The sequence below is a fragment of the Vidua chalybeata genome, chromosome 1 (genome assembly GCF_026979565.1).
Source record: "Vidua chalybeata isolate OUT-0048 chromosome 1, bVidCha1 merged haplotype, whole genome shotgun sequence".
Taxonomy (NCBI): Eukaryota; Metazoa; Chordata; class Aves; order Passeriformes; family Viduidae; genus Vidua; species Vidua chalybeata.
Genome location: NC_071530.1, coordinates 23425475 through 23438402, shown reverse-complemented (window position 1 = coordinate 23438402; position 12928 = coordinate 23425475). Strand labels below are relative to the sequence as shown.

At 37.1% G+C, this 12928-nt stretch overlaps 1 protein-coding gene across 4 annotated transcripts in view; it reads right to left on the bottom strand.

The window, feature by feature from the left end:
* Positions 1–12928, bottom strand: part of ANKIB1 (ankyrin repeat and IBR domain containing 1) — an 88568-nt gene that overhangs the window by 7776 nt on the left and 67864 nt on the right. For all 4 annotated transcript variants that reach the window (XM_053935116.1, XM_053935133.1, XM_053935125.1 and 1 more), the window contains exons 9-17: positions 12749–12915; positions 8516–8604; positions 7341–7471; positions 3165–3299; positions 2519–2605; positions 2359–2425; positions 1848–1993; positions 1088–1266; positions 483–534 (exon numbers count right to left, since the gene is read on the bottom strand). In XM_053935116.1, the coding sequence (XP_053791091.1) occupies positions 483–534; positions 1088–1266; positions 1848–1993; positions 2359–2425; positions 2519–2605; positions 3165–3299; positions 7341–7471; positions 8516–8604; positions 12749–12915 (1053 nt within the window). The remainder of the gene's footprint in view (positions 1–482; positions 535–1087; positions 1267–1847; positions 1994–2358; positions 2426–2518; positions 2606–3164; positions 3300–7340; positions 7472–8515; positions 8605–12748; positions 12916–12928) is intronic.

The window sequence follows — 12928 nt, the reverse complement described above, 5'->3', positions numbered from 1 at the left end:
AATATTTAGGAGCATGACTACATATTTTTGTTGGGATTGTGACAGAGGACGGAAATTTCATAAACTTTTTGTCAAATTCTGCTGAACTGATATTGCATTCAAGAGCAATTAATCGCATTCAAAAATTGCATTCAAAAGCAATTCTACACAGTTTCATACATTTATTACTTTAAGACTCTCCAGCACACAAACAGCAGTTTATATTCAATTTTAAAACTGGTTTTGTACTTGGAAAATGAATGTGAAATAGCTTGGCTAATACCACCTTAGATAACTACATCCATGTTAGAGGCATGTTTAGAGTCATTGCACAATTAGCTATGAATATATTTCCTTCTATTGTGAAATAAATGAAATGGAAAGCTTAACCAACTTGAAATGCTTTGACTCAAGATAAGGAAGCTCTTCATGCAGATTGTGATCATACCTGTGTTTCTAGCATATGCAGAACTAAGTTAAAAAATTAAAAAGAAATAGTTTACCTCGGGGGATGCAAATCCTAAATACTCCCAATCCCATGTTCCACCAGCAAAGCTATAAAATGGAAAGATACACCATCAAACGTAGAAGTAGAACAAATATGAAAAACCTCCAGAGCTTCAAAACCTATTGAAATCTGTAAACCAGTGCAATTGTAGCTCTCTAAACTTAACAGGTCTTCCCCCTTAATTCTTAATTCAAAATTAATTTTAAAAACCCTACAGTTAAGTTGTTGACTATTCCAGAACTGCCTGATATGTTTAGCAAATACTTAAGAGATTTTTGAAGTGTACCAGGGATTTAGTGACAATCTTAATGGAAAAAAGTAAAATGGAAGCCATGACATCTAGTCATTAATATATCACCAATGGGGAAGCAATTTAGGTTGCAACGTGCATAGCAGTAATCCTCAAGAAGAAAAATATGTTTTTCCCCAAAGGCTGTAATTTCATAAGGATGAAATGTCCAAGAAAGTATCGCTATCACAGTGATTTACAACCACCACACTTAGCATCTACCTCATAGTCAGAGAACAGCAGTGGATTCCCTCACTTTGGCAGCACCAAAAGAGCTTCTTCTGACCTGTGCAGCGTTCTGGGTGGATTACCTGCGCCTGGGTGCTTCTGGAGAGTCTGCAGGAGCAACCCCACGGGCCACAGAGGCCAGGAACTCCTGACGCTTCTGCTGCACAAGACAAGCTGCTCGGATGATTTTATGGCGAGGTGTCCGAAGGTAAGGCCTGTTCACTTTCTGTGCAAGGTCTTCAGTGACCATTTCTAGGTCTGTCTGCAAGAGTTAATAATACAGAAAAAACGGTTTTACAGGGAAATGCAAATCAGGAAGAGCTTTTCTCCATAAATACTGAGGGGAATTATATCTATTTTCCTGAAAATACCTTGTGAAATACCAAAATACCCCAAAATATCTGTCCCATAGCCTAGTCTTTTACTGAACTACATTCTGTCCTCCACCTTGGAGCAGGATTTCCCTGCACTCTGAAATATTGAACATCTTCAAGGGACAGGAAAGGAGGCAGCAGTCCCAGGTACTCCCCCAGTTTTGCCTCCTCCTAGATGTCAAGCACATCAGAAGGGAAAGAAAGAAAAGAGAAGCTAGAGAAGGAGATGAAGACTAAAGCTAAAATGTTACCCTCAGAAAGCAGAATAACAGGAAATTTTCTTACTTTCCCCTTCCATCTGTCCTTATCCTTTTCCTCTGCAAAATGATATTAAAAATATGCTACTTTTTCAAACTTGGTTACAAATATAAAACAGGCATGTCAGTTCTGTACTACAAAAATGGCAAAAAGACATTGATAACTAATAAAAAAAAAGTCATTAGGAAAGTAAAATATATCCATGTATTACCTGCATAAGTTCAAATATTTCTTTCTTTGTGCTTTTAGGCTCCAAAAAGAATCCATATGGATAAGAACACTTAAGAATGCGGCGAGTTTTTAGAAGCTCTTGCACTGCATCTTCAATGAATGTGGTATCAGGACAGCCTCCCTCAGCTGCAATGTGAAACAAGCATTGGGAAAGTATTTTCCTGCTGATGTCAGCGTTACTTTTGTGCATATCAGTTAAATATTTTGCAAGTAAAGAGCATTAAATTCTCAATAACTCCACAGTGTTCTTAGGAAAAGAAATAAGCACAGAACATTAGCTTCTATTTTACTAATGCTACTTCCTCCTTGAGGCTTTGGAATAGGTAAGATTTACTGTACATTTAACTTTCATCCAATGTTTACAAATTCTAGCACTGGAGGGATGACATCACACAGCAGACTTGATGGGAGCACTATCCAAAAAAGAACAGTTTAGCCATAACTGTTGATGTGATTTCAAATCAAAGGCACAGATCACAACAGATACTTACTTCCACTTAGAGCTCTACTCAACTGCTCCATCTTTTCTTTGGCTGTTTTTAGAAGGCGCTGTTCTAACTAGAAAAAGAAAATAAATAAAATACAATAAGATAATTATTTTTTGATTAATAAAACAGTAACAAACATCAGGAAAAATGGCTTGACCCACACCTGGTAGCTAAGTTCATGGTTCTTAAATCTGGTATAATAGTGCATAAACCTATCAAGTTCTTGAAATCTTCTATGCTTCTTTTCAGCCTGGAAAATAATGGAGAGACAAAAGAAACCGAAATAAATATTATCATTTAATATAACAATCACCATTAAATATAATTAAATAATGAACTATTTCTATTCAGACTATATATAAAGTATTGTGCACAGTGCTGAGTGCCATGTAAGCAAAGAGACAAAATTAATTTTTGAAATTCACAAGGCTGCAAATAGTGCAGCCAAAGAATTGATACACTGACAGTCCCTGCTATTTAAAGCAACTTTCCAAAAGCCAAAATTAAGGCATGTCTTCTGTAGTGCACAGCAGCTAATTGCAGGACCAGCATGCTCATTTCACAAAAGGAAACCATGTCACAGAGAAGTAAAATGACTTGAGTAAAGTGACCAGTGGTTGTTAACTAAGTCAAAAGCAGAAATCTTATGCATCCACCAATAGGCAGTGCTTTCTTTTTGTCTCTTTGATATGCTTAAGGTTGTATTTTTCCATTTTGAACTCTGGTTTGGAAGAATTTTGATTACACTTATCCTGAATGGAGAATTGCAACTTTAGTGCTCTTTTCAAATACACACATTCATTTGTTACCTCTACTGTCATCTCCTTGGACTGCTCCTCTACATGCTGAATAACTTCATAGCGAGTGCATCTGTAGTAGCCTCCAGTGGAAGAGCTGTGCTTCTTCCATTCTTCTAGGCATATCCAGCAAAAGTCATATTTGCACTTCAGAAAAAAAACGGAAAGAGGAAAAAAAAAAAAGAAGTTGAAATGTCTTAGATTTGTAGTTAGGCATCATTATTCCTCTATGGACAACTTAACAGCATTCTGACTGTAGAAAAATTTTGAGGAGCCTCCTTCCTATTTTACTGAACCAGGAGATGTTTATCAAAGCATGTCAGTCATCATTTTTGTTCCTTGGATCATGAGACTGTGTTGGATCTACATGTTAAGTCTTAAGCAGAGGAAATAAACGAAATTGTAAACACAGCTGATCAGGCCTGTTTTTTGTTTTTGTTAGAAAACCAGTCCCATTTCTTTAAATAACACAAAAAATATTAATACGAAAGAATGAATTTTTTTCCCTAATATTACTTAAAAAAACATGATTACTGGTGTTTTTGTCACGTGGTGTTCCTGACACAAAATATTGATAACAACTACTAAAGCAAGAAAGAAGTCTGAACATAAACTTTGATGAGTGATTACTTCCAGGTGAGTCTTTTCTGCACTGACTGAGTAAAGTGCTTTCAAAATAGGTAAAACCTTACAAGGAAGTGTAAGGTGACTTATTCAGGCTTCTCTGCATCAGAGAAGATCAAACTGTGTTAAATATTCTCAATTCAGTAGCGAGTGTTCAGATAGTTAATTCCAAAATAACTGGAAGCTATTTATAGACAGATAAGCAAAAGACTTCACAATTTGGTGAACCATGTTTATTTTATCTATCTTCTAGATGAAGAGAGAAAATTTACATTCATTAATATTAAACCTTAAGTATTATTAGTGGCATTCTTCTCTCTTTGATAAGTTTAACTTTCCAGGAATACCTACTCTATACCAGATGTGTTTGTCTGTAGTTATTTCATACAATCACTTAGATACATTACAAGAAGGAATGAAATCTAATTCTTGCACTGTATTTTTGCTAATTTTGTCTCAAAAATCAGTAGTGCTGATTTTCTTCTAAAAAGCAATGAAGACTAGAATATTTCTTCTTGATACTGTGCTGTTCCTTCTTGTTTTCAAACATATTTTAAAGCTGTTGGCTTATAAAAAATTGTGAGAAGTGAAGAATGAAGTACAAGAAGAACTGTGTATAAAGTGTTGAGTATCACTGCATCATTTGCCTACCATTCAAACCCATTCATATTCATTACACAAAAAAGAATCATTACAAAATATTTAAAAGATCATATGAAACAAGATGTTTCACAAGCTGAACAAATAAAGCTCAACTTCCTATTAATTTATGCATATATGTTCCTACTGCAACAATCTCAGCTCTCCCAAATGATCTCCCATCTGACCACTCCATTATATTTATCTTTTAATGTCTCATATCTCCAAAAGCCTCTTCAAAACCCATGATTCACACAGTGTCCCCAGACCCTCCTCCCAGTATCTCAGTCTCATGAGACATTCAAAACCACATTAGCTGCTTCTACACACCTCCCAAATCCAAAATCATTTTCAAGAAGGGTAAGAAGGACAACCCTGAAAACTACTGTGTGTCGGGCTCACTTCAGTGCACAATAAAACCATGGAAAAGATTACTCTGGGAGGTACTGAAAAACACCTGGAGGACAATGCAGTCATTGGTCACAGCCAGCACAGCTTCATGAGGGCAAGTCCTGCTTGTCAAAACTGATTCCCTTCTGTGACAGGGTAACCCACCCAGCTGAACAAGGGGAGCCAGGTGATGTGACCTTTCTGGACTTCAACAGAACTTTGATACTCTCTCACAGCCTCCTTCTAGACAAAACATCCAGCACAGCGCTGGATAACTGTGTTAGATGATGGCTTCCCTGGACACAGGACTCAAAAGAATACTGAGTTTGCACTAAATTGGGAGGAGCTGTCCACTCCCTTGAAGGCAGGGAAAGTTTCTTTAACCTGAGGGTGGTTGGGTCCTGGTGGTTGGGCCCCAGGAACCAGGTTGGAACCTGGTTGGAACCTCCCCAGAAAAGTGGTCACAGCAGCAAGCCTGGCAGCAAGACCTCAAGAAGTGTTTGGACAATGCCCTTCAGGCACTAGGTGTGACTCTTGGGGTGTCCTGCACAGGGTCAGGAGTTGGACTTGTTAATCCTGGTGGACTCCTTCCAACACAGCATAACCTGTGATTAACTCCTGAGCTCTGTTTTATGTGTCTTTATGATCACTGAGCCTTGTATCATCACCACCTGGGCTTAAAAAATCCCATCTGCTGCCTGGCCATGGTCTGAACCAAGGGGAACAGGTAATTGCTGAGCAGGTAACAGCTGGGTAAGTATTTCAGCCTCTCTCTTGGTGGCAGTATAAATGAAGTCTCTGCACCATACAGCTACCAAGTTTCATGAAACTTGCAGCAATTTATTATCTATGAACCTCCTCCTGTTCCTTGAAATCAAAGTACCCATAAGCTCAAAATATGACTATAGATAGTGGAGTGAGAGAGCAGGACTGCATAAGCCCTGCCTTGTTAGAAGCTGCACTCATAAAACAACAAGAAAATGCCTGCCTAAGTACAGAAAACAGGGTTTTATGAGTAAGGAGTAATCTCCTCTACACCAAGGTACATGCTAGATGCTAAGAAGCAGCCATAGCCCATCATGTAGTGAGCTTGAGAAGACCTCCCTGCAAAAAATGGCAGAAGATCCACCAGGGATTGTCACTTCAGCACAGGAAGCAACAAGTGAGGTGACCACTCTGTGTCCAAGTCCTGCAATGATCTTGAGGACACCCTTCCTCACCTTCCTCACCAGGCTGAGGGGAGGCAGCTGCTGTCTGTGCAGAGATTTCTCCATGACAAAATAATCTGACTGTTTTAAGGACACTTCAAACTGCCTATAACCATCAAAAAGGAAAAGAGACCTCTGATTGTCAGCTCGTGCCTTAGAATGGCAAATTATCTACATTCATCAGCGTTTATTGGCCAAAGTCTTCTCCAGCCTGAAGCCACTTTGTTGAAGCCACAGCTGAGCTTACTGGCAACAGTTGCAACAAACATATTTTATAGAGTTTTTAGAAGTACAGAATTTATGAGCTCTTTTTAAAATAATTTAAGACAAAAAACCAAAAAAACACCCCAAACAAGCAAACTTGGCATAAATCAAAGTGTAGAAGAATGTTCTCTGCTGCCAATGATACCAAGAAAAGCCCCAATCTTCAATTCATATCACAGAAAGAGAGAGAATATGTGACAATATAAAGAAAATGGGATCTGCATTGCAATAGAGAGAGACCTGCACATTTTCAGAAAAATAAAGAGAATTACTTTCTAAATCTGTTAGCCTTTTATTGTAGGCCAACTATATCACGTGTTCACTACTTTCTTATTTTTAATGATGCTCCTCACAGAGGTAATAGTTGTAGTTATATAAGATATTTATGACATAAAGAAATGTCTAAATATGCTGCTTTTAACTAACTTGAGTGAAAAAGCATTTTCAAATGATACTGAACTCATGGCAAAAATATTTTTTCTATTTTGGTAGCACAGTGCAAACTTGTGACTAATTTTCTGGCTGCTGTCATCAATAAATTTTCTTTGGAATCACTCTTTGCTGTCTTTTCATTCCTACTGATTAATTCCTGTTTACAGTTTTCCACCTAAACTTCTCTGCTTTGTTGCTATGTTAGAGAAATAATGCAAAAGAAAAATATAGTAAGGCAAAACCTTCATTAGACCTAAACCTTCCTTAAAATCTTACATCTGCCAATTAAAACTGTTCTTTCTCTTCTACATTATTAATGATGATTAAACCATCAATTATTTGTTTCATACTGTATTATTACAGTATGAATTATTATTATTCTAAGGTGTTTAAGAGATTTCAATCATTATAATGTACACTTGTCAGCCAAACAGATTTCAGTAAACATTAAATCATTTTCTAAATACATGTAACCTGCCATTTGCTCATTATCTAATTCTTGCAACACATTCCACTAGCTATCAGGCATGACCCTTCAGAGGTTTTGGACCTATGTGGTCCTAAAATACATACAGGACATACAAAGCTGAATTCTGATTCCTCAAGGAATCCCACGATGGGTCCTTCTTACCTTTGCACACTGCATGTGGTTGCAGCCCTCGTTCTTCTGGATTGGGGACTTGCAGTTGGCGCAAGGTTTGGAGTTGGTCAGTAACCACAGGCAGTTGGCAGCGTCCTCATAGGCCTCACTCACTCCCACAACTTTGTGAAGGTGACAGGAGCATATGGAGCATGCAAAAACAGAGAGGTTGAAATCGTACTTGTGTAATCTTCTGTGAGAATCAGATTAGGAATGACTCATATTTCTCTGTTTCTTGACAAAATATTGGAAGTTTTTCACTATACATATTTCTCACATATATTTTATTATTACTTTTTCTAGTTTATACATATATAATATTAATACACTTATTATTTTAATGTATTTCCATAGATCTCTTTTAATACAAATTTATATACAGCATATGTGACAATTACAATATATAAAGGGGCAAATACATATATGAAAAAAACCAGGTATAGTTTGAAAAAGCAGGGTGTATTTTGCCTCTTTATAAAATTTTCTATGCTTTCCAAAATATTTATAACATACTATGGAAAGGTTCTGAACTGTGGTAACCACGTTAGTATGTATTCAAATTGCTGTCATCTTTACTTTTTTTGTTAATGTTGACTAAGAAAATAACTGTCCTGTGCAAACCCAACTTTTATTAGTTTTTTTAGTGAATGCTACATATCATTAAGCCATTTCCTACAACTCCCTTGCAGTTCACCCTCAACTTTTCTATTATTATCACCTATTGGCATGAATTAGTTTTAAAGCAATAAAAATCTTCATGGAACACTACTCAATCACAAGAGCAGACTGGGCTAAAAGTCAAAACTGGACAAAGTAAATGAAGTTATATGCAGGAATAAACTGACTAATTAATGAAACAAAGCTTTAAAAGGAAGGGAAGGAGTTTTGCATACCCTGACTGAACCACACATGTATCTGTGGGGAGGAATGTTCTACAAAGTATGCTGCAGTTAAAGTGTAAGCAGCCTCTCGTTCAGGAGTATAACTTTCATCCCCTTTTACGCTGTTTTTCAACCAATGTTGAAAACAGTTTTTACTTTATGCAACTAAAAAAAAAAAATCTGCTCATTTTGGTCTAAAATCTGCTTCATTTTGGTCTAAAACCAAAAGACCAAAATGGCATCAAAACACCCACACCCTCCCTGTTGGCCCTGCATGGCTCTTACGTTCTTCTGGTTTCATTTCAGATATTTTCTGTAGCCAGTCCTTCCAGGTCTGGCAGTCACAGGGTTCGTGTGCTTCACCAAGACATTCCCTGAAAAAGAAGGCGCATATACAGTTACTTATAACTCACAGATTTAATGTCAAAATTAGTTCAAGCTAAAAAACAACAACAACAACAACAACAACAACAACAACAACAAAAAGCCCAGAATTTAATTAAGTCAGGAAAACAAAATAACATTGTTTTAAAATACACTCAGACTACTTGCTCACAAGCATAGATGACTATTATTTATAAAGAATTTAAATGGGACAGGAGAGAAGTCTTAAAATTACAAACAGAAATAAATCAGCTGGCTTGCAGTTTGTTCTTATACCTGGGTATTATTTTAGTGCCACCAAAGTGCTCATATAGTTTCTGTGATAAAGATAAACCAGACTACAGAGTTTATCCAAAAGCAGGTAGTTTGCTATAACAGAAATATATTTTATGTAGAATTACTTGCATCTGTTCAGTTGCAATAATCAACCTTTAACTAGATTCAAGCTTTTAATCCAGAACAAGATCAAAGCCCTTCAACACCAGCACTAAGTATTTATGGATATTTACTCCTTCCACCAGATCTTCTTAAATGGGGGCTTGAACTTATTTACATGGACATAGTGGAGTAATGAGTCTCTTGAGCTTCTCCTGAAGTTCCTACAAGGATTGAGGATGGCAATCACTACTATACAGTGGCAGCAGATATACGGCTTCCAGATGGTGCTTCAGTGTGGATGTGTCACTATGCACTCTGGATTTGTAATAGCTCCTTTTTTTCTACTGGAATGGCAGCAAATAGCCTCAGACATCTGCCATATCAAAGCAAATAATTTCAGATGGGCACCAGCTGCATCAGAGCATACACAAGTTTGCTGCAGATCTAGTGCAGTTTGCTGCACTCTCTTGCAGTGCAGGTTCAGAAGCTACATCAATACTCTTCTGCTTGCCCTTGTCCACATTTTAAACAGGAATTCAGGAAGAAAGAAAAGGTTACGGGAACAGTTTTGAACATTTTTTCCCTTAGCTAATCTGCTAATAAAAAAGCTTAAATTCAGCACACATGCATCTCTGGTTTGGACTTAAGATCTTAGCTGGGAAAGACTGTACTAGAATGAATAACTGGTCTGTAATAAGGTGATTTCAGCCTTGGTTGAAAGTTAACACCTTTCACATCTGTGGGACAGTAGGACACTTAAATCATTGACTTCAACAGTGCCAAGACCCTCTCACAGTATATAGTATTTGTTGCCAGAAAGGACTGAAACTAGCAAAGATTTAACATTGACAAGCTCAGTTTTAAGTTAAAAGCTGATTGATTAGTCAATCTTTTATGGGGGGTGGGAGGAGGGTCATGTGTCTTTGATACTTTCAAATTTGTAGATTTGTGGATTTTTAATGAAGTTCAGTCATATCTATATCTAAACCTTTATATCTTTATCTATCTATATACAACAGTTACAACAGTTGCTCAAGAACAACTTCTCATGGAAGAAGCTCTTTCCTCAGCCCACCCAAAACAAGCATTTTTATGCTGGGATGTCATTTTACTAGAGTAAGAGCATTAAGTCCACTGTTCATGAAAGTTTTTATGAAAGTTGTATTTTGGATAGACTTCCTGACAGCAGTGAATGAAAGGAAATAACACGAGCAGCTGTGCCAATTATCAGCAGGAGCCTCCCCAGATGCCTTGCTCAATACTCAGCAGGATGATTTATAGGAAGGCACAACACATACTTATTAAAATTGTAGCAAGTTTCAACACAACAAGTTAAAATTCATAGAAGGGCTAAAAGAAGAATGTAGTTCTGGATTTTTTCCCCTCTCATGATAATATATTTTGAACCAAAACAGCAAAACACTGTTGCAGCTTATAACTGGCATCCCAAGTGCACCTGAGAAGCTGTCGCTCCTGCAGAATGAGACTCTGCCCCTTGTCCATATCTAGGGTGAAAGGAGTGAGGACTGATGGTACAAAACTAAGTGTGCACTGCCTGCTAAGACAATTTTCCCCAAGTGTCTGCTTGCTACAATTCCTTGTACTTCTGAAACTGCTTGAAGGGGGTTCTAAGATGTTGAATGGATCTGATAATAAAATGATGTAGGATTTGTGCACAGTTTTAATGTATGCCACATTTAAATAATTTAGAATACTTTTTCTGAAAGGGAATTGTATTTGCCACAATTGATTACATTTTGTTAAAGATGCTGTTAGTGGTCCGTAATGAAATCTGAGTAAATTCTAGGAAACTCTGCATTGAAGAGGAACATTCCTACTCCTACATTAAAAAGAGAAAAAAAGAAATTGTTCAATAGACTCAGAGAATTTTCTTGCTTTTATGAGCAGGAAGGCTATAGATAAAGTGACAAAAAGTGATTATCTAGGGGTTGGTTTTCTAATACATAAATTCAGAAGAATGTCTTACTAAATGCAGGATCAATTGCTATTACAATGTCTAAGCTGTGGGGTAGAACTCGCAGAACTGACAGAAATATGGGGCTGTGAGATGTGCTGATTGACATTTAAAGAGACAAAGCAAGCTCCCTTTAAACACACAGTAATGATGAAAACTCTTGAACTGAGAGGAACACATCCATGCATAGAGTTTTTCTACTGTAGGACTAGTGGGGTGTCCTTAGCAAATGGCTCTGATTTGAGGTACTACAGGATGTTTTTGCTGCTAGCAGAACTTTCTTACCATTGCTGAAACTCTCCATTCACTTTTGTGGGGATGAAAAAAGAGGCTTTGGAAAGGCCTTCTTGGACATTTTGTTGCTAACCTGAAGTATTTTTCAAGACCTTAACTATATTTGCTTGTGCAGTATTTCAAAGCATTGATGTAAAAAGAATATACAGAAATATTATCAGGAAACATAAAACCTCAATTTCTCCTGAAAATTAGTCACTCAGAGGACATTTTCACTCCCAGAGAACATTCTAGGGAGCTAGTACATTCAGTCCATGTAAAGGAATCAGAAGCTGCCATTGTCTGAAGGTTCATGTCAATATGACACTGAAGTGGTGTCAGGTTCCTTCAGGTTAATGGAAAAATTGATTCTCTACCATCAGAAGCGAGGATGAGAGGATGGCACCTGCTTGTGGAATAGCACTAAGTTTTATTGTATGTTCATTGGTAGAAAACATTTTCTGGTTTGTTTCCATGGGATTTGTTTCTTTCTGAGTTCTTCATCCATTGTAAATAACCTCTTCCCAAGAAAGTAATGTTTTCTGGCTTTTGTGGTTGTTTCATCCAGGTGTATTTTCTTTTTCTTTTTTTTCCCATTCTTTCTTTCATTCATATGGGAAAAGAACTAAAATCAGAGGTATCTTTCATTAAGAATTATGATACTTGGAATCAAGCAGATGATTTAGGATGTCCTTGTATAATAGTTTCAATTGAAAAATGAAGAATTGCTGAACTTGTCTGAATGTCTGTAATTTGGTTGACTCTTTTTCATTTTCCAACATAAAGATGTCCCACTACAACAGTCATAAATTTTCAGTCTGATAATGTCAAGGAAAAATATGCCAAATTTTTTTTTTTTTTACTTTTGTTGATGCTGTTACGTCCTTTTCTAGGAAGTGCTGAAGAGCAACAATCTGAGGGATGTTTTAAAAAATATCTGGCTTTTTATTCCTTCTTGAGCTCGTATTCATCTTAAAACCCAGTAGAAGATAAAAGAAAGAAAAAGTGCTGAACTTCAAGTGAAACAAAGGTGGGAGTGATCCTGCAAACAGAATAGGTATGTGGGAAGGAAATGGTCCTTCATGGCCCCATCTAAACTCCAGCTTCTTTGATGTGATTCTAGCAAAATTCAGAAAGAGCTAAACATTGCTGGTTTTCTACATTACAACAGAGAATGTGTCATGTTTTGATCATACAACTATCCAGACACAAAAATCCCTGTTCCAGTATCCCACTTTTCCTCTCTTCCCTTAGAACAGAACATCACAACACTCTATGCTGTTATTTTGCACTTAACAGAGACAATAATGACTACTGGATTATAAATCTTTGAGTGCCCTAAAATACTACAATATTTGAGTAGTGCATGGATAGAGGATAGTACAGTCATTTACCATTCCATACTAATTTCTGTTGCACTCTTGGTGTCATGTGGAACTTTTAAATTAGTCCCTGGCATAGCAGTGACTGTGAGTTTATGCAGAGGCAGGTAAGTTTCCAGTACTAACCAGCAGAAAAGATGTCCTTTCCCACAATCTACTGCAGGGGCTTTTAGCATAGGGAAGCTGAGTGTATCTGATCCTGTTGAATTTGACCCTTGTCTTGTCAGCCTTACTGCTCTTTCACAGCCAGGTATAGGACACCATTTAATAGCAGGATTATTTTCAACAAAGGCCTGTGGGGAAAAA